The sequence below is a fragment of the Pseudorca crassidens genome, chromosome 17, assembly GCF_039906515.1.
Source record: "Pseudorca crassidens isolate mPseCra1 chromosome 17, mPseCra1.hap1, whole genome shotgun sequence".
Classification (NCBI taxonomy): domain Eukaryota; kingdom Metazoa; phylum Chordata; class Mammalia; order Artiodactyla; family Delphinidae; genus Pseudorca; species Pseudorca crassidens.
In genome coordinates, this window is record NC_090312.1 from 4,957,466 (window position 1) to 4,983,432 (window position 25,967).

The following is a 25,967-nucleotide window of genomic DNA, read 5'->3' on the forward strand; positions in this document are numbered from 1 at the left end:
CCTCAGCCCGGCTTCCCGCAGAGCCTGGGGCGGAGGCGCAGCCCCGGAGCCTCGTCTGTAATTAAGAGCTTTTTCTACCCCAGGCTCAGTCGTGGCCACGAAACAGCCTTTATATAGCTGATGGTGTGGCACTTGGTGAGCTTGTGGCAACGCCAGCGGCCGCAGCTGGGGGAGCCTCTGCCTGCTTCTATTTTGGGGACACTGTTTGGTGGCCCTGACTCCCCTCCCCCTGCCCCTTAGCCCTTGCGTGTTAGTGTGGACGAGGGCACAGAAGCGGCCCCTTGTGCCTCTCTGGTTCATGACACAAAGCCTCCCTCTCTCTCTCTGTGTTGTGTGTCCATGTGCTGTTCCAGTGAGTTTTGTCTACTGGATGCAATACTTTCCATGATGACACACACACACACACACACAGAGGGAGAGAGAGGGAGAGAGAGAGGGAGAGAGGGAGAGAGGGAGAGAAGCTTGTTTGGTGTGAGGCGGGGATGGATTTTATGGTTCTCCTGCAGTTCACACTGGAAAAACGTCGGCATCTCTACCCCAGCCGCACATTTTGAGAGTGCGTGACTCTGCGTGTGTCCCCCACCACTCCGAGGAGAGTCTCAGCTTCCTGTACTGGTTAGACCCGCTCACAGATTCAGCCGCTGTGATCCTAAGTGAGGTCAGTCTGGGGGCGGGTGCTGAGATTCCTTGAGAGGCTCTTTCTTGCTTTTGACCGTGGCTGTCACAGATCACTGCACCTCCAGATAAGGGAATCGTTAGGTTCGCTTGAAAATTTGTTCTATGCTTTTTTCTTCTTGTAGCAGAAAACAGTTGGAGTAAATAACACAACTTATTTGTGTCACTGGGACCAGGCTAGATAGACCTTGCAGGACACCAGCTCACAGCGGTGCAGGTCTCGGGGTCTCTACTGCACCGTTGGGTTCTTTCTTCAGCAGATTGTTTGTTCCCCTCTTATCTCCCAGACATTGTTGTGAGGCAAGGGGATCACGATGGTGAACGATTCATGCGATCCTGCTTTTAGGGCAATACTTTCCAGAAAGGAAGGGAGATGGAGAAAAAACAAAATCGAGTAAGCGGGAAGGTGATTTCATAGCGTGGTGAGTGCTTTGAAGGGAGTAAAGCAGGGCCATGTGACAAAGGGTCTGAGGCGGGAGGGTTAGGAAGGCCTGAGCTGATCCAGGAAAAGATCCATGGGCCCAGAGTTCCAGGGAGAGGCAAGTGCCAAAGCCAAGGGCCTCAGGAGCTGTGGTCCTGATGCTGGAGGAGCAGATGCTGGGCGCCAGGCTGGGGGCAGGGGCAGTCACAGTGCCCACGAGGAGAGCGTTACCACTGCCACTGGTGGGGGCAGATGTCGAGGCTTAGCTCTGCAGCTCAGCTCTCCCAAGTCCACCTGCCAGGAGGAGGCCAGGAATCAGACAGAAGCAGAGCGCACCTCAACCCCCTGGAGTAGTCTGTCCCCTCGACGGCCCAGAGATGGCACCCACGGGGAGCCTGGGGCTGGCTGTCGGCATGTCTGGGTGGCGTGTCCAGCCTGGGAGTTTCTTTGGGTCCGTCTCCCTTAGGACCTGAGTCTCATAGTCATCAGAGAGGGGACAGCCCTGCTGGTGGCCTTGTCCCCAGTGACCAAGTCTTCCTGTCCCCACCCCTGTCTCCATCCCCACATCCCTCTGCATGGCCTGCAGACTCAGAGATAAACTGAGCACACGCATATGTGCGTGCGTGCCTATGCACATATGCCACACACACACACACACACACACACACACCCCACAAATCGTACATACCCTCTCTCACACACACACACACACACCCCCGTATCTGGGAGCGCATGTTCCCACGAGGCGACCCGCCCAGCTCGTCCTCTGGGTGGGCCTGAAGCCCGGGCAGAGTCAGCGGCCGCCTCCGCTGTGGGTTTGGAGCTGCCACGCGGATGCCTGTGGCCTGGCTCTCAGGGCCACACCAGCCTCGGGAAGCACGGCTGGGGCCCCGCCCTTGGCCCGAAGGTCACTGGGAGCGCCTCCCGGGTAAACTTGTCATGACTGAGGTCACCCCCTGGAAATAATCATCGGGTTACTTAATTCTGATTATGTGCTGGGGAATTTTATTAGAAAATTGAGGGAAAACTAAAAACCACCCGTCGTTAATTTTTCATGTGTACATCAAGGAAGAAGAAATAGTCTCCCAGCTCTGCCCAGCCAGGCCCAAGCCTGACGAGGCCCCTGCCGGACTCCTTTCTCTGCTACATCTGCGTGACCCCCTGTAAAAACCCAGCTCTTCTGCCTCAGCCTCTGCTGATCGAGGGGGTGCGGCTCATCTCGTCCACACTCTCTAACGCGTGTGTCCCGCTCCACGTGAGGAGCAGGTACCCTCGTGTCCTGAGTTCTCCCCAGCCTGCCCGTCACTCTCTCTGCTTCTGGGTTCTGGTTTCTCATGGCGGCAGCACTTTTAGTACTGAGCTCCGTGTGGATTTGTCCTGACAGGTAGATTCCCAGAGGAGGTTTGCACGTGCACCGTGATTCCCACAGTGCAGCCCGTGGGCTGGCAGTGGAGGCCATGGCGCGTGCTGGTTCAGCCCCAGCGCCTGGAGCAGCCCAGCCCTGCCTCTTCACCCTGGGTGAAGCCTCAGGCCAGTTCCCTAACCTCCTTCTGCCGTTGCATGTTAATTGGTACAAAGAGGATGATGGTGACATTTCCACCTTGTAGAGTGTTGTGAAGATCTAAGGGTTGAGACGTGGAAAATGCTTAGCACAGTGGTGGCCCTGAGCACACGCTCTACAGCTGTCTGCTCTTACCATGTTCCTTTGTGGGTGTGTATGATTTTTATGTATGTCTATATTTTCATTTGTCTCTATCTGTATGTGTATATGTGTATGTATATATTACTTTTCAGAAAGGTGACAGAGTTCATACGCTTCACTTAAGGCAGTATTTCTCGACCTCCTTTTGAGGGAACCTATACAGTAAGTCTCCTGCATACAAACAGGTTCCGTTCCGAGAGCGCGTTCGTAAGTCCAGTTCGTTCGTTAAGTCCAACAAAGTTAGGCTAGGTACCCAACTAACACAATCGGCTATACAGTACTGTACTGTAATAGGTTTATAATACTTTTCACACAAATAATACATAAAAACAAACAAACACAAAAGATAAAACATTGTTCATCTTACAGTACAGTACCTGGAAAAGTACAGGAGTACAGTACAACAGCTGGCATCCAGGGGCTGGCATCATCTGGTGAACAGGCCAGAAGAGTCACTGACTGGAGGAGGGACAGTGGGTGGGAGATGGTAGAGCTGAAGGACCGTCAGCGATAGGAGGCGGAGGGCGAGCTGCCATTTCACTCACGCATGACGCTGACGGCACAGGCTCTGGCTCCTTGCTGGAACCAGATGCGCGTTTGCATCTTTGAAAGTTCGCAACTTGAAGGTTTACTGTAGGGGACTTGCTGTATACGTGTTTTTTTTCCTCTAATTGCCTCCTTCTCCGGACTTGTAATACCACACCTAACTGTCGATCTGTTTATGCTGTTGGGTAAGGTTGAACTTTGGAGAGCCGCAGACTGTTGAAATCGCTAAGGTTTTTTTTTACCCTCTCCCTCAAAGCCAGTTTTACCTCCTTGGAGGCAATATTACCCCCTTTGAGAATGCATAATTTCGGGCATGTGAAAGGATTACAGGATGAGAATTCAGGGAAGGCCTGAGTTCATATCCTGCCCTCTGTCCCTTGGGAGCTGCGATGATGCGGCATCAGGGTTCAGCAGATGGACTGAGGTCTAAAAGCCCCAGTTAAATACAGCTTTCTCTATTTGAGAGATTACTTTTTTAAGCTTCAGTTTTCCCTGTAAATGAAGCCAGTAATATGACTACCTGATTTCTAGAGCCAAGAGAACACACACATAAAAGGCTCCCTTTGTAGCCTGGCACAGAGTTAGTGCCCATCATAATTCAGGCACCGCACTGCCAGGACCACTGATCTGTGGCACAGGGACTGGATGGAATCCCAGCTCTGCCATCTGCCAGCTGGGGGTCCCTGGGCTGGAGTGTGCACCTGTCTGAGCCTTGGTCTCCTTATCTGTAAAATTGTGGTATTTACCAATCTGGTGAATAATTTACTGTGGTTCTTACTGTTTTTATTGTGCTATTATTATCATACTTAATATTTTTATGGCAAGTCTGTATAAGAACTGTCAAAAACCAAAGCTCCCAGACATGACATGACTGGATCTGAGCTTCCTGTCACAGGAGGGAATCAAGCAGAGTCTAGAAGTTCATCTGCTGTGAGTTCTGTAAAGAAAACTGGCCTGTCCAGGAAGGTGAGACTCTCCTTCATCTAGTGCGCAGGGTGCCAAACCCCGTCCCACAGGCCACATCCCACCAGGCAGAATGTTTTACACACTGAGTTTTATTGGAAGATGTACTTCACGTCAGCTTCTTTACACGTTGTCTGTGGCTCTGTCGGCATAACCGCAAGCTGAGTAGTTGTGACAGAGACCACGTGGCCCACAAGATCTGAAGTATCTACCGTCTGGCTCTTTAGAGAAGATTGCCGACCCCTGATAGTGGGTTCTGACGTGATGGCTGGGAATCTGAAGTCGCTGCCACTAACTCCTGGGGTGACCCCGGAGAGGGTGTCCCATGGAGTGCTGAGTGGGATGGGTGGGAACCCTCCTGGAGGCCCCTTCCCTTCTGTGTCTCCATCACCGTCCTGCGTGATCCCCTCCCCCGTCCGTGTGCTACTGCATTACGGGTGCCTTCTCATCTTGTCAGTTTTAGGGGCGACCCATGTATCCTAGAAAGCTCTCCTACCATCCCAGGTCTTGGACGAGGGTTCATGCGCCAAGTGGGACTAGAGAGGACTTTAAAGGTCAGCTGTGAACCTGTGTCCTGCCGTTGCATCAGCCACGGCACTCTTTGTCCCTGGTGGCGTCCCAGGCAGAGAATGCATCCACGTAGGCGCAACCGTCTCGTTCACTGGTGTCGTCACGCCAGGAATTCCAGCCCAGGGGGGTTCAACTGTGCATTTCCCACAGTGGCTTTCGTTTTGAGTTGATAAAGGGATAAAGTATAGTGGCCACAGTGAAACTGGCACTTGCAAGATGTATACACACGTATACACGGTCTGAATATAAATTTGCGTCTGTATAGTTAAACACGTGGAGAAATTCTTCATTTCTGAGTGTCTCTCACATCCTGCAGTGAACCTTGTCCTGGCTGAACTGGATTCACACTTGCGGGAGGGCGTGCGGGGCACGGGGCTTACACGATGTCTGGGGCTTTGCAAGAAATGTGGCTGATTAATTGCGACGCTTCTGATACAGCCGCACGCTTCACGGAAGCCTGAAGGAAAGCAGTTGTCAAAGCCGTACGTTCTCCGTGACTTGTTTTGCTGTAAAATGTGTCTGTCTTTGTCCTTTTAATTACACAGGCTCTGGTTTCTGTGCGTTTATCCACATACAAACACAAGCAGAGGCACACAGACACACTCGCCCGTGCCCACTCATACATACACATGAGTGTACACATGTACCCCTCCCCCCCAGGCCCCACACACGTGAGCCTAGACGGGGCGGTCAGCACAGCAAACCCCCCTTCCTCCTGCCGCTCACCCTGGAACAGGCGACGTGCAGCTGCTTAGAAAAATAGAGCTGTATTAAAAATCAGTGCCTTTTGAGTGTCTGTCGGCACTTGTGAAATACCTACTCTTATTTTCTGAAGTAGCCAATTTTGCTTGATCCAGTAACAGACACATAGTGTGTTTTTATTTGCTTGTTTTCAGTAAAGGCTTCTGTTCCTTGCATCGGTCTAACGACCAGGTGTAAGGATAAGTGACCAAAGAGGGGACAATGATAACTGGTGCTCTTGGAGGGTCCCTGAGGGGGCCAGGCCGGTGGGGACTTCAGCTCCCCTGCAGGGCGGGCCCGGCCTGGGTGTTTCCTGCTGCACCCGCGTCTGCCTTGGGCCCCAGATTCTGCCCTGTGCTCAGGCGGGGCTGCCCACGAGGCACCCGTGGGCCAGAGCAGCCTGTGCTGGCAGAGGGAGTGGAAACCTCAGTTACAGGAGGTTGGGATGCAGGGCTGATCACCTCCAGTGACCTCTGCTCGCCTTGACTGAACCCTGCGCGGCACGGGGGCGGCGCTGACCCATGAGCCTGGGGCAGGAGAGCAAGGGGAAGCCTGCCTGCTGTGCAGTCTGTGTTATAAGCCACCCATCAAGTGTAAAAACTGTCCCGGGAAACACGTCCCATCCGCCCAGCGTGGGCCTGGGAGACGGGTGGTTACCTCCCCTTCCAGTGGCATCCAGGACACGGTGGCCCGGGAGGTCACACCCTGGCCCCAGCCCACCCAGCCCCCTTCTCTTCACACGTCCTATTCACTTGGGCTTGACTCATGGGGGCCTCATGGGGGCAAGGACACCCCAGGATACGAGGTCAAGCTCTGCCCACAAACCCCACATACGGCCGCCCCTCACAGCCCCTGGGCCCGGGGATTGCATGATCCGCTCTCAGGAGAACAGGTGGGAACCGCTGTGCCTCTGGCAGTGGGAGTGGGCTGCGTGGGCGAGGAAGTCCAGAGTGGTTTAGAAGAGCAGCATGGGGTCTGAGTGGGTGTGGTCCCTTGGCCTGTCCTCCCCGCTCTGTTTTCTCTTTGTCTCCTTTTTGTCAGGGAGGCAACAAAATGGGGTTGAAAGAATATGCTTTCTGCAATCCAGCAGGCCTGGGCTGTAAACCCAGCTCTGCTGTCCACCAGCTGCGTGGTGTGCGCAGGAGGCATCTCCCCCGCGGGCATGTGGCAAAGAGTCCACAGCTATCTGTGGACCCTGAGACCCGAGTTAAGTCTAGGCCCGGTCCCCACGTGCCCACTTCAGAGAGGCCTCAGCCAGAGCGCAGAGAAAGCAGAGCCGCCTTTGGGGGTGCAGCGCAGCGAGCCCCGTGCCCACTCCACGGTCTCAGCCTCCTCCCGGTCCCGGAGGCAAAAATCTTGGCCTAGAAAGTGAAAATAACCAGTTCAGCACTGTTGCTTTGCGTACTGGAACTTAGAGGTAAGATGGACTGCAGCGACCTTGATCCCTTGAGACCAGGCCCCAGACACCAAAGCTGAAGAGGTGCTGGGGTCACAGGGAGAGCTGCCCAGGCCGGCTGGAGTCCGCCCCTCCCCCCCCTCCTTGCTCTGCATGAACTTGACACCACAGCCCACCTTCAGGGAGGGATGACCAGAAACACCTCACTAGGATCCCTGGCTCAGCCGCTGAGGATTCCGGTGTCAACAGTCAGCCTCTGCAGCCTTTTCCATCGTCACTGGGCGGATGAGCAGGGCCTGGCCAGTGGTGTCCAGCGTGATGTCCGTGAGACTGTTGTTGGTTGGAGGCCACAAAGGGCCTTGAGCATAAAAAAAAAAAGGAGGGCCAGGAAACCTGTAGTGAATGTGCAGATCTTTTAAGGTTCTGAGCACTAGAGAATTTTCTTCCTCCTTCCCTCCCTCCCTCCCTCCCTCTCCCTCTCTTTTTTTTTTTTTTCTCTTTTTTCATCTCAACTTCTGAGGCCCAGCAGTTTGTATCATAGGTCAGTGCTTGGATGTTTAGGCTGATGGACCTTGGCCTGAAGTCCTGTGTTTGCCATTTTCATCTCTTTACTTGCTACTTAACTTCTGTGCTTGGCTTCCTCATCTGTAGAATGGGTGCACTAGTCCCACCTTCTCCTATGAAAATTAAATATGTTGAAGTATGAAAGTGCTTCCAGCAGCGCCTGACACAGAGCAGGTGCCGGGCACTTGTCCTTGAGGAAGCACCTGGGTGCTCTGACTCTCAGTGTCCTTGTCTGAAACATGGGGACGAGAAAACCCACTTGGTGGCCTTGTTACAGCATTTTACTCGTGGGTCCGGGAACTCTTGATGAAATGCTGTCCGTGAGCTGGAAACTGTGACTGCAGGTCAGGGGCGTCTGGGAGTTCGTGGGATAAACATACCCTCTATCTCAGGGGAGAACAAAACCATAGAAAAAGCACTGAAACATAAGTGAAAATTCTAGCAGGAAATTTTAGTAAGTGCCCTCTGTCAGACATAACCAGGGAGGCTAAGAACAAACAAGAGGGGATTTGCTGTAGGCCTGGTGATTTGGGGGCCCTCTGAGGGCACACCAGGAAGAAGGCCCGCAAAGAGAATTCCAGGCAGAGGAAACTTTATGTAAAGGAACGGGATTGGGGTTATATAAAGGAACCGAGAAACCAGGGAGCGTGTGCCCTGGAGCAGATCGGGGAGGGACAGGGTGAGACTGTGGGCAGAGGCCAGCACCTGGATGGAGTCCTGTGTCTGTGGGAAGTGTTAGGAGTTTTATTCTGAGTTGAATGCCAAGCCGTTGAAGACTTTGTTTCATTTTACGTTTTATAGTGAGACATAGGCAACCTTCCGAAAGCAGGGCGTATCTGAAGTGTCCGGCTTGGTGAATGCTGTCCAGAGCACGGTGCTACCTGTTCATGAGTTCCATTCACGGAGCTGTTGAGTGGAGGACGGATGCAACGAGGGGACAGAGAAAGCAGGGGCAGTGGGAGGAGTCCAGGGTGCCCTGGGGCAGAATTTAGATTCTCGTCCTGGGCGCTGCATCCCAGGGCTGCAGGAGTGTGGGGAAGGGGAGGAGGGGGGCTCGGGAGGGGAGGGGCTGGTGCACTATTGAGGTGCCGGCGGCTGCACCCGACCCAGAGCTTGGGGTGAGTCAGGAAGGATGTTGGCAGAAAGGCCCTCGTGGAATCCGCACCCTCAGAATAGTTGATGGGGCGGGGGGAGGGGTGGGGAATTCATTTTCTGGCTCTTGCCTGTCTCTGCTGGTGAAATTTCATCCCCAGGGCGTTCACTCCTCTGAGTTCTGTGTGGTGGGGAAGCCGGATCCCAGGTCCCGAGAGCCTCGAGAGCCTCCTCTGAGGCGGAAGTGGGTAGCGGAGGTCAGGGACGCTGATGGAGCAGTGGGACGGCAGGAGCAAGCGTGTCCTTGTTTTGAGCTCCTCGTGTTTGCAGTGGCTTCGAGGTCATTAATGAGACCCAGAGAAACAGGGTGGGGTGCAGCTGAGGCCGGTGAGGCTCCGGGTTTAAGGAGACTCACTCTCGAGGTCCTGCGCCCTCCAGGTGGGCAGCTGGGGTGCCGCTCGTTAGGTGTGGGCCTCGGGCCCTTGCTGGCCTTGTCCTCTTCCCAGCCCTGCCGCAGAGCAGAGCGGAGGTTAAGGTGACGACGCCTTACACCACAGAACGGATGAGTGCCACCAGGATCAAGATGGAGAGGGAACGTGAGCTGGAGCCGCAGCCCAGCGGCTGGGCAGGTGGGGTGGGCGGAGCTGAAGAGGCAGGGTGGGCGACCCCCCAAGAACGGGGTCTGAGGGCCGGGGCGGGGTGGGCGGGAGGGCGGCTGGAAGTTAGGGGAAAGTGAGTAGAGTTGAACGGAGGGCCCAGCACGCAGTGGTGCTCTCGTGAGGAGCAGGGGCTGACGGGCTGGGCAGCTGGCTGAGGTGAACTGGGAGGAGAGGAAGCTCCAGCAGCTTCACGCTCCAGGTGTGGCGTCGGCAGGTGAAGCAGAGCCCGGGCCGCAGGTGGGGATCCACAGCCGTGGAGGGGCACAGAGGCAGGTGACCCCCGTGTGCCCACCCCCAGCCGGCCCCTCTTCCGCACACCCCCAGAGGAGGCGGCCGTGTGCAGTGGGCGGCCCGGGGTGGGGCTGGGAGAGGCGTGGGCGGGGCCCCCGTCTGGGGTGTGTGCGCTGGATGTCCCCACCCTTCCTGCAGGCCTCAGCCCCGTCTCCAGTCACAGCTCTGCCTTCACCGCTGGACTTGTCTTGGGGGCGGGGGGAGCCGGGCCACACCGGCTGCCCCTCGTTGCCATCTGGCCGTGACGTCCCAGCAGCCTCCCCCGGGTCCCTGCAGGAACGCAGCCCATGGCCGTTCCAGGAACCCACCTCCACCAGCCCTCGGGCAGAGGGGCCAGGAGCAAAGGAGCATCAGGGCTGGCTAGTTCCACCCCTGTCCAGTGCCCTGGGAACCGGTGAAGAGGTCCCCACCTTGCTGCCTGCTCCCACAGGCGTTCAGGGGCCTGACGCAGTGGACGGCTGAGCTCGGCCCCGCTGCCTCTGGGGGCTCCTGTCCCTGTGGCCTGCCTCGGTCACCGGAGCTCTGATTCTGAGGACACGACCCTGAGTCTGGGCATGGTCTGACCCAGGCCACATGCTGATGGAGAGGATATGGCCGCAAGTAGACAGAATGAATAGCGTCGTATGTTGTTTGCCCATCTCCCGTGAGAAGCACAGACACCACAGGGGCCGGGAATGTGCCTGTGGGGAGACGTGGGGCTCCCTCAGCCAGTCCTGTGCTTTCCTGAGACGGAGGGGAGGGGGTGTCTGTCCTGGTCACACGCAGGTCAGCACTGCCCCCGGAGCCGCGGCTCCTGAGGCCTCTTCCCGCCGTGGGCTCCCCTTCTCCCTGCGCCTTCCTGGCGGAAGGTCTCAGCTCCTCTCCACGGGCCACGGGAAGTCTCGTCAACCCTTCCGCGCGTTCACGTGATAAATTCCCATTTTGCCACTTATTTGGTTTTATATTTCTCCATCTACTCCGAGCCCACGTAGGAGGAGGGAGGGTTTTGCTTTGCCTTGTTTCTCCTCCCTGCTCAGCAGCCCGCTCCCTGGGGACCCTGCGCCATGGGAGAAAGCCTTGGGGGTGCCCCTCCCCGCTCTGGTCCAGCGGAAGCTCCGGGTTCCTGGGAAGGACGGCAGGCTGGGTTCGGTCCTGGGGTGAGTGGGCAGGAGGAGGACGTGACTGGGTGAGATCACGGCAGCCTTGGGACTGAGTCTTGCGCTGCGTGTGCGTTCTCTTGTCCAGTGCCTGCCAGGACCCTGAAGGGTAGATACTGAGAGTGTGGGTTCAGTTCTAGAATCGAGCAAACAAGCCTCGGAGGGTTGGAAAAGACGGTGCCACGCACAGAAAACACAGGTTCACCCCCACGAGGCCTTTCCTCCTTGGCCGTCCACACGGCAGCTGCTGTAGCGCAAAGCGGGGTGATGCTGGAGTGGGACGCGCCTGGGCTTGAGCTCTGGGTCCCTGGTTATGAACTCTGTTACTCGGCAGGCCGGTCTCTTAATCCTGTAATCTGAAACGCTCCCTCCTCTGGACCTCCGCGCCTCCTCTCTGCCCCTCCTGGCCCGCCCGCGTCCCCTTCTCAGCCTCCTTTGCTGGTCGGGTCTCATGTCCCGACATGCAAAGCTGGAGGCTGGGACCTACCCTGGGACCTCTTCTCTCCTCTGTCTCCATCTCTGAACCATCTCTTCCATTCCCAGCGCTTTAAAGGCTGTGTCTACAAAGGAGCAACTCCCACATCAAAAGCCTGGAGCTTTGTTTTGGAGTCTGAAAGCCAGGCTCACAGATCCGGTTGCTTGCTAGGTGTCTAAGAGACATCTCAAACATGAAGCGTCGGAAACTGGACTTGTGTTTTCTGGTTCCAGATGGGTTCTTCCTGCAGGGTTCCAGATGCTCAGGACAGAACATTCTTTCTTTCTGGGGTACTCCTCACCCATTAGGCCACCAGCCTGCCCACTCTGCTTTCCAGAGAGACCAGGGCCTGAGCACCCCTCCCTGCTTGGCCCCCGCCGCATGGCTCGAAGCCACCAGTATCCACTGTGGTAGCCTCACCGGTCCGTCCTCCTCCACCCCTGCCCGCCAGTGTCAGGCCCCCAGGCCGAGGGGCACCTCCTGCCAGGACCCATCACCCCCCACCCCTCCCGGCCCCGCCCCTGCTGCACCTCATCTCTCTGTCTGCCATTCTGGCCATGTGTCCATGCTCCCTGACCCTCGGGCCCTGGCCTGCACCCCTGATGGGTCACCCTCCTCCCGCTCTCACCTTCTCGCCTGACTCATCCCTCAAATCTCAGTGGAGACACCCTTTGATCCCACTGTTTTCATGCCCCCACTGGCCTCAGTACCTTGCAGGGGTTATAATCACAGAGTTCTTGGAGACATCAAGGCCTTACTTGACCAGTTTCCATCTTGTCTGCTGGACGGCAGCTCCCTGAGCTCCGCGGGCCCCTTAGCGTGTGCCCTGGCTCGGCTCAGCGCCAGGTGCATGGCAGGCAGTCGTCGGACGTGGCGTGAAGGGAAGGGGGTTTGCATTTAGGTGCTTCTCAGACACCAGGTGCCAAAGGTCACTGCTGGGCTGAGCTGGGCCCTGGCACCTGTTCAGGCTGGCCGAGGGCTCTGCCTACCTCCTGCCGCCCCAGTGCCCCAGGCTCCTTTTGCCAGTCCTACAGGAGGTCCTCGCAGTCTCTGGTGACACCTACTGGTGCTCTGCCCACGGGACAGTCCCCAGGAGGGAAGGAGGTCCAAGTAGCCCGGGACAATCGAAACCACACCCTCTTCGCAGGAGTCTCACTGCCCCTGGCCTGGATCACGGCCCCCTTGTATCCGGGCAGAGCCATCTCTTCCCTGCCCTGAATTACAGACGCAGCCCAGGGTTAAGAGGCTTCCCCTGACCCCCCTCTCCTCCCTCCATGCCCTGGGCTTTGCTGCTGGGCTCGGTCCCCCTCCCCCCTCTGGGCCAGCCGAGCCCCTTCCTCCTCAGGGCTCTGCACTCGCCGGGACCTTCTTCCCTTTGCTCTTCCCAGGCTGCTCGTGCCCTTCTTAGCTCCCGGCCCAGAGCTCACCAAGCCAGGAGGTCTTCCCAGGCCGGCGCACCCCACGCGCATCCTGGCCCCCACATCACCGACGTGTCCCCAGCAGCACTGATCACTCGTGGCAGCTGGCTCGCTTCTCTGTGTCTGTCTGTGTGTTTCCTCTCTGCCCTCTCCTCTGTCTGGCTAGTCACTCCAACAGGGTGGGGCCCCCTCGTCTGCGTGTTTACACGTTTGCTACTTATGGCAGGACGTATGGGTCGGGCGCTGTGCAAATACATGTTGGCTGAGTGAGTGAAGGAACGAACAAGCTCGAATTGGGTGCCAGGCGTCAGGCCGTGAATTCCTCACCCACTGGTCCATTTAGTCTTCGGGATGACCTTGGATGGGGAAAAATCCCACAAACTTCTATGCCTGTTTCTGGGTCTGGAAACAGACACAGAAGGAGAAACTGACGTGGGTGGTGGGTGTCTGCAGACTCCAGACCTTGCCCCTCCCCAGCCTTGGGGAGCACTTCCCCCTCTGGCCCTGTCCCCGCTTCACTGTACCCCAGCAGGCAGGCGTGTGTTCGGGCGGGAGGACGCCCGGTAGCCTCTCCTTCTCACTGTTCTCACGCCGTGCGTGCTCTTCCTGAGACAGAGGATGGGTGGCCCTGCTCTCCCAGACCCGGTGATCCTGCTGTCAGCAGGCCCCGGAGGGGAGGGTTCTTTCTACCAGTATTTTGTCTCTTACCATCAGGCTGCCTCTAAAACACTTAGCCTTCATTCCCCCATAGACTGGGCACCCTGACCACACCCTCCCTCCAGCCTAAGGGACCTGGGAGGTGGGCATCGACCACTGAGGGGATCTGGGGCCTCTGGGGAGGCAGCAGGTGCCAATTCACTTTGACCTAGAAGGGAAATGCAGGCCGGGAATCTCCAGAAAGTTCTAGAATAGGAGGTGGAGGTGGAACCTGGACCCTGGGTTGTCCTCTTTGTTCCTCACACGGTCCACACCATGGCCCTGGGATGCAGCTAATAACAATTTTCAGGTGGTTTTTTTTGGGTTTTTTTGTGTGTTTTTTTTAACAACGGGGAAAGCTCCTTGTTCACCTGTAAAGAACGGATGTGAATATCTGCCCTGTGAGAGCATTGGCTGAGACCCTGTGTGTGACCTCGAGGCAGTGGAGCTATCCGATGACTGGCTGGTTATTATTATACTCATACCCAGGGTGCTTTCTAATGCTCAGATGTGTGTGTAGAATAGTGGTCCAGCACCCGATGTCCAAGCCTCACTACCTGGCTTGATTCCTGCCTCTGCCACTTGCTGGCTGTGTGATGTTGGATAAATTACTTAACCTCTCTGAGCTTTGGCTTCCCCATGCATCAGCATACCCATATTGCAGGGTTGCTGTGAAATCAGAGCACATAACTGTCTAAAGTAGCTGGTAGGTGGTGCACAGGGTAGGTCCAGCACTTCCCTTTTCTTCCTCACCATTTCGCAAATGGGTAGAGAGAGGCCCCGTACTGCCCTTGCTGAGAGCTGCAGGGAGCTCATGACGTGCGCCAGGATTTTAGTGACTCCAAAGAAGTGCTCGTTGCTTGTTATGGTGTCCCTGTGTCCTCGGCCCCCACTAGTGAACCCTCCCAGCGTCTGCAGGTATTTGCTGGCCGTGGCACAGAGCTCTCTCCCATCTGTCCGGCTGTCTGTCCAGCTGTCTGTTTGTCTGTCTCCATGGTGGCTCCCTTGAAAATGGGGGCCTGTCCCCCTGACCGGTAGCTTTTGGGTCCAGAAGTGCATATTGAGCCCCACAAGGCCCCCGCCATCCCCCAGACCTCCTGGGGATGTCTGCACCAGCTGTCCTCCGGGGCTCCAGTTCACCTCTGCAAACAGCCCTCATGGCTGCCTGCCAGTCCCTGGCCATCCCGCTGCCCCCTCCCCTAGAGCCTCCTGCTGCCTCAGCAAAGAGGGCCCCAGGGCAAGGCTCAGGCCTACGTTTAAAAAAGAATGACACTATATATACACACTAACAAACGTAAGGTAGATAGCTAGTGGGAAGCAGCCGTATGGCACAGGGATATCAGCTCGGTGCTTTGTGACTGCCTGGAGGGGGTGGGATAGGGAGGGTGGGAGGGAGGGAGACGCAAGAGGGAAGAGATATAGGAACATATGTATATGTATAACTGATTCATTTTGTTATGGGGCAGAAACTAACACACCATTGTAAAGCAATTATACCCCAATAAAGATGTTAAAAAGAAAAGAATGACACTGATAACCTGCGAATACTGTACTAGTGAATCATGTTCAGACCTTTAAAACAAATTTGAAAATGCAGAAAGGCAAAAAGGAAATAAAAACCACTTCAAGTTCTGCCCCCCAGAGGTAACCACAGTTAGTTTAAGTGTCATATATGTTCTTCCAGACCGCTGTGTATATACGTCAGTTTGTCGTAGCGAGTAGGAGAGTGCTGGAGTCATACTGAGTTTGAATTCTGTTTCCACCACTAACTAGGGGTGTGCTTTGAGCAGGTCATCTGAGCTCTCTTAGACTCAGTTTTCTCATCTGAAAAACGGACATGATAACTACACTGACATGTGTCAAACAGGACGCTCGCTGCATACTGGCATCTGTTGGCAGGAACGTGCCTTAGCCGTGCCCTCGGGAGCTGTGAGGCTACAGTGCGTGTGCGCTTAGATTCCTAACTGCTCCCGTCGGGATCTGATTCTTTCTGCTCTTTCTCCTCCGGGTGAGAGAGCTGCCAGGGAGCCAGGCTTGCTCAGCTGGAGAAGATTGGAGAGAGGAGGACGCTCGCTGACTGTCTTGAAACACCTAACCGGCTTTTGTGAAAGACCTGTTCTGGGTTTGGTGCCGGCAGAGGACACACTCTAGGGCAGGGTCTTGCCGTCTGCCCACCCCAGGTTCCCCAGTGCCCTGCCCAGAGCCAGGTGTAAGTGGGCACAAGCAGACGGACCCGATGGGTAGAACTCGGAGAGCACGTGAAACCGCTGGGTGCAGAGCGAGGGGGCCCCTTGTACATGTCAGGGGTGTCCAGAGGCAGAGGGGTGCCTCAGGGAGTGGCATGCTGGCTGGCTGTCCCTGCAGGCTTTGGAGACAGACTTGGGCGCCTTTGTGCTGTGTGGCCTTGGGCAGGTGACCTTGGAGAGACCGCATGCTGTAGTGGTCCAGAGCCAGAGGCTGGGGCCAGCACTCTGACTTTGCCGTTTGCCAGCTCTGTGGCCTTGGACATCTTGCTGACTTCTGTGCGCCTTTCTTTCTACATCTGCAAACAGCAGCACCTGTCCCGTAAAGCTGTAGCGGGGGTGGTCAGTCAGCGTGCTGATGGATTCGACGTGCTAGCACAAGGTCTGTGCAGAGCAAGCCCTCTGCATCTGTCTCCTGACCAGGCGGTAACTCCATCCCCCGGCAGAGCAGAAACTGTCCACATCGTGCACCCAGCGCAGTACCTGGACATGTGGGCACGCAGTCTGGGAAGCCCTTACAATTCAAATTATTCGTATCGACCCTGGGGCCTTGGGGCCTGGCTCTCCAAAGTGGGGGTGTGTGGACGACTTCCTGGCTGGCCTCGGAGCCGCGGAGGAACTGTGCCGTGAGTCTGCGGGGGGTCTGATTCATCTCTCTCCTCCTCCGCCTCTTCCCCTGCCCACTTGGAATGTCATCATCCCATCTGTGGTTAGCTGCGCTCAGCAGCGACTGCCGGGAGGTGATGGATGGGCAGTGACTCCTTCTTCCCTCGCGCTCTGCTCCTTGCTTCTCCTGCTGCTGCTCAGCTAGGCCGGGGAACCATCTCCACTCCTCCATTCTAGACACAGGTAGGCCTTTATTCAAACCCAGATACTCCTCCTATCTGGTGAGTTTCTTAACCTCTCTTAGCCTCAGTTCTTAACATCTGTGTAACGGAAACGTCTACCTCCTCGAATGGTTGCTGTGGGTAGACTTTCCAGGTGGGTGAACGGCACACAGTAGGCACTCTGTAATCGCCAACACCCGTTTTTCCAGCTGGAGAGACTCTTGGCTGGGAGCCAGGGGCCAGCATGGCACATCCTCTCTAGACAGGGCCTGGGTGTTCAGCATGAAGCAGAGACCGCCTGGTGCAAACCCTCCTCCCCTGATGCTCAAGCACATTCTCCCCTTTTGCCGTTTGGTAGACGAAGGGCAACTGGAAGCGTTTTTCCCGGGAAACTGCAGTGAGTTCATGGTGTATCCCTCTGGGAGCAGCCGCCATGATCAACCAAGACTCGGCCTCTGTCGAAGTTTCTGGTGAGAAAGAACTCCTCCTGTGGAAGGAGATCTCGTTGCTCTCCAGAGGTCTAGAATGTTCCGCCTTCCTGGAAGCTGAGGGAATACGAATGGCAGTGGGTGACAGCACATGAACTCCAGGGGAGCAGGGGCTTTGTAATCAGCCATGTCTGTTTTGTTTTCACACTTTCAAGAAGGAAAATCGGCCAACTAAGCAAGAGCTAATTAAGCCCAGGTTTTGATTCCTGAGAACTTACCCTTATCCTTAATTCCAGAACTTCTTTTTATGTTGACCCTGAATGATTACCTATAAATCTGTATTGATTGGATAAGTGAAGGTAATCCAGTTTGTCAGTAGTTTCTTTACCAGGAAAATGAGTTTCTTTTTCTTACGCTTTTCACCTAGGCTTGGGGGTAGCTGGAGTTCCTCTCTCCTCAATTCTAGACAGTCCTGCAGATGTTATGTCCCACGTTTGAAGGAGGAAGAAGGGAAAGTACGCCTGCCAATCCCTTCTACCTATCTGTCCCCTTACATTGGGGAAACCAAAGCTTTTTAAGACATCACGCCTTCTCAACCAAGCACGCTCTGGTATTTATGTCCTTGGCCAGAGCTGGGTCACAGGTCCATCCCTCGCTGGAAGGGCGGCTGGAAAGGTGGGGAACAGAATTACCATAATGGGCTTAGACCAACCAGCCACAGCTTTTCTCCATAGGCGGAAAATGCTGCCATTCTGAATAAAAGTGACGCTCTTTTAGCAAGGAAGGAGTGGGGCATGGGTGTTAGGGTGGCAGCTAACAGTGTGTGCGACACCTCAGTGGCAGGAGTCCTGGAGCCTGTGCAGTCTTCTCACCTGATTGTCAAATCATGACGCAGCCCACGCCCCAGAGGCTTCCAGGCCGCCGCTCAGCCTCTACTGCTTGGCTCAGGCGTCACTGGTCGTTCTGTTCAGCACAGACTCGAGGCCTGTTCTGTGCCTGGAGCCGTGAAGGCAGTGGACATACAGCTGGACCGAGGCTCAGCCGGGTGTCCAGACCCACCGGGGAGGCAGCCACGCCAGTCAGTGCCTTCAGCATGGTGCCGCCGGCTCTAGGACACGGGCGCTGCCGGGGGGCCCTTACCCAGGCTAGGGTGCGTGGCAGCAGGGTTGAGGAGGAGGGGCCTGGGAAGCGGGGACACAGGACGTCACGGCAGCGCGGGCGCTTCCTTGAGCGTGCCTGCTCCCAGTCCTCTCACAGCCCACGAGTGCCCTGAAGATAGGGACGGTGTCTTATCCCACTTATGTGTCCCTGGAGCTAGCTCAGTGCCTGGAATGTGTCTGGAGCTCTGTAAGTATTTTAGTTCGAATAAATGAGTTAACGTGGAAATAAATAGATCATTATCCAAGAGGTGGGCGTATCTTGGCCAAAGGGAGGTAGTCACGGGCTGAGAGGGACTTGGGATGCTAACCTCCCTCCCTGCCTGCCAAGAGGTGAGCCTCTGGGGCCCCGTCTTCCCTGGGGAGCCTGGCTGCAGGGGGTATTTTGGGAGCCATTTGTCCTGACCTACTAAGTCAGCTCTAAATTCCCCCTTGAGGCTTTGGAGTGTATGAGGCTTAGTGATGGCCCCAAAAGGGGATTGGCAGGTGGTTTGGGGACTGATTTCTTAAAGCAGTTTGGGCACGCGCTAACGTCTTTGAAACGTTTCAGTCTTTTCTGTGGTCGTGGCTTTCGGACTGCCTTTGACCGTCCCGGTTTGGGAGTCAGGGCAGAGACAAGGCTCAGTAGCTTTGCCTGCCCTGAGCTCCAGGTGTCAGCCTCCAGAGGTTTGCTCATAATCAAGGCTAGAACCTTCTGAGTCAACTCATTTTAGATGACGCACGGTCCCAGCCAGTCCCTCTGGCGGCCTGCCAACCTTAAAGCAATTGGCCGTCACCCGCAGCTGCCGCTGTCCTGGGTGGCGCCGTCTAAATACTGCGCACTGCTGGCATCCTCTTGCATATCTGGTTCTAGACAGACAACTCCGTGCTCTTTCCAAAATAACTCCTTCCTTGGGGCTTGTCAGACCTCTGGTGCCTTTGGGATAAACATTAAAAATACCTCCTCCCAAATCAGGGAGGATGTCATTCTTTCCCCTCAGTGCTGATTGGAAAAGGGGCCTCAAACTGGTCCCGCAGTGAAACATTTGTGAAAACGTATGAAAAGAGATTACTGCACGTGGAATTGATGGGATGACAGAACTGCCTAATAACGTGTGATTATTATAATAACGTATATAGTAACCAGATTGCTTCAAGGGCAGGGCAGTATTTGTACTAAGTTGCCTCCGGTGCTACAGTTAAGTCCTGTTACAGCTTGATCTTGCTTCGTCCTCCAAGCAGCCCTGCAACAAGTGTGTATTTTGTAAGGTGTCCCACGTCACACATACTGACACCAACAGAGAGATTAGGAGACCTGCAGTGGACCCAACACTTGGGCCTGGAACCTTAGCGTTGACAGTTGGTGCTCTCTCTGGGATTCTTAAAAATTGAAGTATAATTAATTTACAATGTTGTGTTAGTTTCAGGTGTACAGCAGAGTGATTAAGTTACACACACACACACACACACACATATTCTTTTTCGGATTCTTTTCCATGATAGGTTATTATAAGATATTGAATATAGTTCCCTGTGCTATACAGTAGGTCCTTGTTGTTTATCTATTTTATATATAGTAGTTTGTATCTCCTAATCCCAAACTCCTAATTTATCCCTCCCCTATCCTTTCCCCTTTGAAAGAAACCGTAAGTTTCTTTCTGGGAATTTTAGGGCAACTGGAAGAATCTCTTTTCCTTCCAACTTTTTTTTTTAAGTGAGAAATCATGAAGACATTCAGATAAGACATTTACGTAATATCGTATAATAAGGCGTTTATGTAATATCGTATAATGAAGTATTTTTCACTGTGTGACGACTGACTCCATTGCCTTTGTGTAACTGAGCAGTCTTGCTTCTTCTGGGATTACGCCTGCTTCTGGAATTGCACCTAAAGCTCCCTGGGGCAGCATAACAGACACCTTGTAGGTGGGCCCCCAGCACGTCTCCTGTTTCCTTGACACCCTGCTGGCTTGCGATTTTCATCTATAAGCTCCTGCCTTTATGAATGAAGTTCCCTCTGCCTGGATCGCCTTTTGGTCTTTTGTCCATCTGGCTGAGTCTTACTGTTCCTTTAAGGGAAAACTCAAACATCGCCTTTCCAGGAAAGCTTCCCTGACCTCCCCAGGCTGGGCTAGGTGTTGGATCAGAGTCCTTAGTGCCCTAGCAACCCAGACCCATTTCTGTCACTTATGACCCCATTGATCGTGTGGATTTCCGTGTCTGACTCCCTCTGATGGATGACTGTGAGCTCCTTGTGGGTGGGGACCATGCCTGTTCTTATCTCATCCCCGTATGAGCACAGTGTTGGCAGAGCCAATGCTTAACAAGTACATTTGGGAGTAAATGAAACACTCCGTCAATGTGGCGCTGCCTCTGCGTCTGCCCCATCCTGGACGTCCTGCATGCAGGGGGGTTGGCGCAGGGTCCCAATGACATCACGTGCCCTGGAGGAACCGTGGGCTGCGTTTGCTCATCGATCTCTGTTTCCTCTTGCTTTTCTCAGACGTGCTCTGCCCCAGCCTTCGTGTAGAAGGAGATCGCTTTAAGCACACCAATGGCGAAACCAAGGAGATCACAGGTAAGAGAGTAACAGCCACCCTACACGGCTTGCTTTCTGTGCTTTTTGCTGGACTTGACCATGACCCTCCTTGATTCAAGGGTAGCCTTGCTGGTGCTGTCCTCATTCCTGTCCTTCACCGAAGTCCTAATAGGATGGTCTGAACTGTGCAGGTAGCCGCTCCCGTCAACGAACCGTCAACAGGGAAGACCGTTCACGTGTTCCCTCTGGGAGCAGGTGGTGATGCTGTAGGGTCGGTAGAGAATGCAGTGGAGTGAGTGACATGGTGAGTGAGTGATTGGCAGCCGGGCAAAGGGTGAATAAATAAATGCATTTGGGAGTGAATCAGAGTCATAAATACATGAGTGAATCAACGGATGAGGGAACACAGAGACACACGACTGCGGAGCCAGCGGCAGAAATAAACTCCGCGGAGGCTGTCTCTGAACGCGACCACGACTGGGTAACTGAGTGCGCGGGGGACGCTGAGCCGGCCCCCTCGTCCCGATGGTGATGAGCGTCCATTAGCTGCTCCCAGGCGTCCAGCTGAACACTTCAAGTGCATGATCTCAGGGAAGTTCTCCTCCCTGCAGGACACCAGCCCTGCTCCCCTCACCAACGCCGGCCCCGTCAGGAGCCCCGTGTCTCCACCCCAAAGCATCTCGGGTCCATTTCTAACCAGTGCAGTCAGTCTCCCATCCAAGGCAGTGAGCCCCGGGCCATCAGAACCCGGTGTCTTGTAGGTGCTGCAGTGCCCCGCCCCTTCCCCAGGGAGCCTGCCTGGGTTCGCCTGCCCATGCGGACATGCCAGCATCTGCACCTTGGCGCCTCAGGGTTGTTTCTAGAACAGCAGAAGGCTGTGCTCCCTGTGTGCACGGCAGGTGAAACGTGCCAGGGGATTAACACCCCTCGGGAGTAACCCAGCCCTCAAGCAGTGAGCGTCGGTAAAGAAACACCCGGCCCCTTGACCCACTTGCCAGCACGTCCCCACAGGGGGCAGCTCCCCACAGGGGGCAGCCGGCTTGGTGCTGCTCTCCTCGTCAGCTGCCATGCCTCCCTCCCTGCTGACCCTTCTCCTCCATCGAGCGTCTCCCGGATAAACTAGCACTTCTGCGGGGAGCACCTGGGCTGTAGTCAGTGCTCAGTGAGGTGCTTACTCTCTCTATCAGGATGTCTTTGTCTAACTCCTGAGAGCAAGATGACTTCCATCCTAGTCACTGTGTTAATGCAGCTACCTTGAAGTGAAAATATTTATAGCCGAGTCACCGTCCAAAGGGCAAAACTGCTGGGAGCACGGATGTCCCCACTGATTGCCTCGGTACTACCCAGCGGAGCTCTGGCTCTGGGTAATCTATTCTCCATCCCTCGAGCCTGGCTGGGCCTCTGCCGGCTCTGCCCCCAAGTAACTTCCGCTGAGGTCACCCTGGAAGGCAGATCTTTACCTTGCTGCATCGTCCATGTCGGGCTTCCTGAGCGATGAATCCCTCGTAACGGCATCTCCCCTAAATAATTCATTATCCAGTGTGTTTGTTCACAGAAGGGAAGTTACGACAGTCATACCATTAATAACAGAAATAGTAATAACTGATGCTTACCAGCACTTACATGCTTACCATGTCCTTGCCTGCCAAGGGATTTGCGCTTATTTTCTCATTTAACCCTTACAATGTAGGAGACCAGCACTATTGTGTCTTTTGTAGCTGGGGAAACAGGTACAGACACATTAAGTAATTTGCCTGAGTTTGTGGCGGAGTCAGGGCTCACATCCAGCCGTCGGAAGGAAGAGGGGGAGGGAGGGAGGAGACGCAAATGAGCACCATTTCATCTGCCGTATCGTCTGTAACTCAGAAGGAGCTTTCCTCTCGTTCTACGGACTGAAGAGCCCCCAGTATTTTTTTCCACTGAAGAATAACTGATTCTGGCTGGGAAGATTCAGAACGTGTCTGTGTGTACGTGTGTGTGCACGCATGTGCGTGCGTGCACGTCTGTGTGTGCACACGTGTGCTTACGCAAGCTGGGAACAAATCCTTTCGGCTCTGGCGTGTGAGGATCCCGCTGAGGAGTCTTGTCGCGATTGGATAGAAACGGGACCCTCTGTGCAGAATCCGCTGTGTGGATGTGCCGCCAGTGAAGCCTGGAACCTCGCCTCCCCTTGGTGGGCTCCGAGGCCCCCAGGAAGTAAATCACAGCGCTGGGTGGGCCTCCATCAGCACGCGGTGCAGATGCCCTGCTTGTGCAGCTCTGAGAGCAGAGAGCCTGCGGGATCTATCGTCTCCTCTAATTATAACCAGACCAGAAAAGAGGCTCCTGCCAGCTGGAGCTGAGACCGGAGTTAGGGAGAGATGGAGCCGCACACTTGCCAACTTAGACGCAGTCGGGTAACCGGAGCAGCTTTTGTAAAAAATGCAGTTCCCCAAAGCCTCACCTCCGGGCGGTTCCTTAAATGACTCCAGCTATTTTTAGGGCTTATCTGGGCTGGAACAGTGAGCACGGGGAACAGAACAGACAAAGCAGGTTGGAGGCCTGGGTCCATCACCCGACTCTCTGAGATTCAGTTTCCCCACTTACGCAACAATACATCCGACATGATATCTCTGAGGACCCCTCCCAGCTCTAAAAACCGAATGTTCTGCAAATTCTAGTGACTGAAGGTGTTATACAACATTCCTGGGGGGTCAGCTATTTAAAGCTGAAAGAAAGTGCTGGGCACGGTCCAGCTCTGAGATTGGGCCACAGACATCCTAATGTCTCTCTGCTCCTACCTGAGTTCCGACCTCCAGATAACAGGCGCCATGTCACGAGCATCTCAGATAGTCTCAGCTCACTGCCCCTTCCCTCCCTCCTCCCAGGCCTGTGTTTCCAAGTCTAGTCCTCCCCAGTCTCCCCCAGGCCGGTCCATCCCACCGTTGCCGCCTCCTCCATCCCCACTGCCAGAATGGTCTTCGAGCACAGAAACAAGATCGTGTTTCTCCCTTGCTTTAAAGCCCTTCTGCGGCTCCCCACTGCCTGTAGAAAGAAACTCAAACCGCCTCGCGTGGCCGACAGAGCCCAGCCTGATCTGCCCCTGCCTAGCTCACTCCCCTAACCGTGGCTCCTGACATCCCGAAATCGTGGGATTCTCAGAAAGAACCTCGGTGCCTCAGGTCCGGTGACCTTTGCACATCCAGTTACCTTGGATGCCCTTCCCTCTATCTCTGTCTGCCCAGATTTTATTTGTTCTTTAAATTCAGGCCAGGCCTTGCCTCCTCTGGGAAGCCTTCCCTGATTGCTCCTCAGCTGGGCAGGGAAAATATTCCATGTGCTGTTATACAAGCCCAGCCATTCCCCCTCCTTCTCATTTACCCATCCATGATACAACACAGCTTCTCTCTGTGCCTGTTTCTCTGTAGACACTAAACTTTTGGGGGTTGGGGCTGGGATTTTGTCCTGTTGAACATGGAGCAGCCAACAGGGCATCTAAATGGAGGAGGCCCTTCATGGTTTAGTGAGTTCCTTTCTTCTCTCCTTCCCTCTTTCCACTGACGGTGCCTCAATTAAGAACGACAACCAGAGCTCTTACTTTTTTAGGGATGGAAACATGAATCAGATCAGGTCCCATCCTTCAAATTGCTCACCTTCTCCTGGGGACAGATTAACCGTGTGCACCTCGGCCAGTCCCACGAAAGACCCGGGAGTAATTTCCGTGCCTGGGGGTCCGGCCAAGCTTCGTCCAGCGCGGACCTTTGAAGGACTCTGGGCGATCGTCACAGTGTCCCTGATACCACCTGGTTCAGCTGAGTCCGTGACTTCGGGAAGGTGCATCCTTGCGGTCTCTACATTAAACAATCGCCGCTTTATCTCGCGGTGCCTCGCATCAGGGTCCATTTACCTCGGGAACATTTTTCATTTTTCTTCCCGGCCTTTATTTATTGCAGGCAATTCATCTTTCTCTCGGAGCCCTTTGCTGCCTCCTAGTTAATTGCTTGTTGTTCAGAGTTTTGTGGTGTTTAAGTCTTTGTTTTTATCCATGGACGCCAACGAAAGTGGAACTAGAAAGTAGAGCATATGTTTGCTTTTCTAAAGCTATTTTTTATTCTCCCACACATGACTGCTACAAGGAAGCCCAGGTTCAGGTGGCGGTTTCCAGTGACAGGGACGGAGCTGTGAAGTAGAGGAGCGGGCCTCTCTGCCCTTCTGCCTGGCACCGTAGTGGGCGGCATTGGGCCCGTGCCCGCCGGGTTCTGAGCCCGCTCTGAGTCAGAGCCGGCACTCAGTGGGCGCCCCCGGGGCCCGCGCATCCCTGTGGGCCTTGGGCAGCCCCGTGAAGTGGGAGTTTGCAGGGGCTGAGTAGTTGCACCAGAGTCGTGGAGCTGCGGAGTCTAAGAGCAGGGAGGCCCAGGTGTGTCTCACTGAGATGCTCTCCTGTCCTCACTTTCCCTCCTTAAACGAAAGTGGCTGCTTCCCTGGAGCGACAGCCCACCCCGTGTCCAGGCAGTTACCGCTCCAGGGGTTGCTCCCCGGCCGCTGAGAGCCTCTGAGTGCTGACAAACGGGAGAGCCCCCCGGGACCCACTTGCTCCCGCAGGGGGAGATGGCAGGGACGCCCGGAGGCCCCGAGGCCCGGAGGCGCGAGCCTGCAAGTCGGGCCCTTACCCTTGCCTCGTTGCTGAAGGAGACGCGAGGATGCGGGCTGTGGCCCGGCCGGCGCTGGGCCTGCTTTCACACCCGGGCAGAGTGGCTCCAAAACCTGCGCCCGCCTCTTCTGCCTTTCCTGGGAACAGAACCTGAGCCTAAACGGGCCCTTCACCGCTCGGTGTCCCTTCCATGGAACCCTTGTGGGCCACTCACCCCATTCCCAGGCACCAGCCCCTCCCACTGTCCTCTGCTTCCCAGCCCTGCGGGTCACTTCCAGGTCCAGGGCCACAGTGCACGGGCGGTCCTTTGGATCTTCACGAGATCCCTCCTTGTGTGGCCCAGTGCATTCCACCCACTGATCCCGCTGGACCCGCCGGGCTCTGTGAGGCCTTAAACCCAGAGCTGCGGGTGATGACGTTGGGGGGTGCCTGCCCCTTGGGGGACCCCTGCATCTCTGGGGAGGCTAGGTCGTTTGCCTCAGTGGGCACTAAAGGGCACACTGTTCCAAGGTGTGCTGTCTTCATCCCTGAGGGAGCTTCTGGGTACATGTTTTCTATCTTAAGGACCAAATCTCGTTTAACGTTGTGCCATGAATTCTGTTAATTCGCTGGTGTGTGAGATGCTGTTTAGAAATGACATGATGGCAACTCTTAGTCATTTTCTGAGAACTAGGCAACCTCAGAGTGGCAGGGGCTGGGGAGGGGCCGGTGCCTAGAGTCCCCCAGGGCCTCAATCTCAGCACAGCCTTGCTGTGCATGGAATCCCTTCCCAGACCATCACAGGCCCTGCCCCGGGCCTGGAACAGCCCCTGCTCAGGT

At 55.3% G+C, this 25,967-nt stretch overlaps 1 protein-coding gene across 3 annotated transcripts in view; it reads left to right on the forward strand.

The window, feature by feature from the left end:
- Positions 1–25,967, forward strand: part of COL22A1 (collagen type XXII alpha 1 chain) — a 259,547-nt gene that overhangs the window by 33,528 nt on the left and 200,052 nt on the right. For 2 of the 3 annotated variants that reach the window (XR_010936688.1, XM_067712824.1), the window contains exon 4: positions 20,483–20,557. Coding sequence is in view for 1 of the 3 variants with exons in the window: in XM_067712824.1 (XP_067568925.1) it covers positions 20,483–20,557 (75 nt within the window). In the remaining 2 variants the exon portion in view is untranslated. Of the gene's footprint in view, positions 1–16,283; positions 16,438–20,482; positions 20,558–25,967 lie in introns of those variants that run through there. The other variant, XM_067712825.1, reaches the window with a different exon arrangement.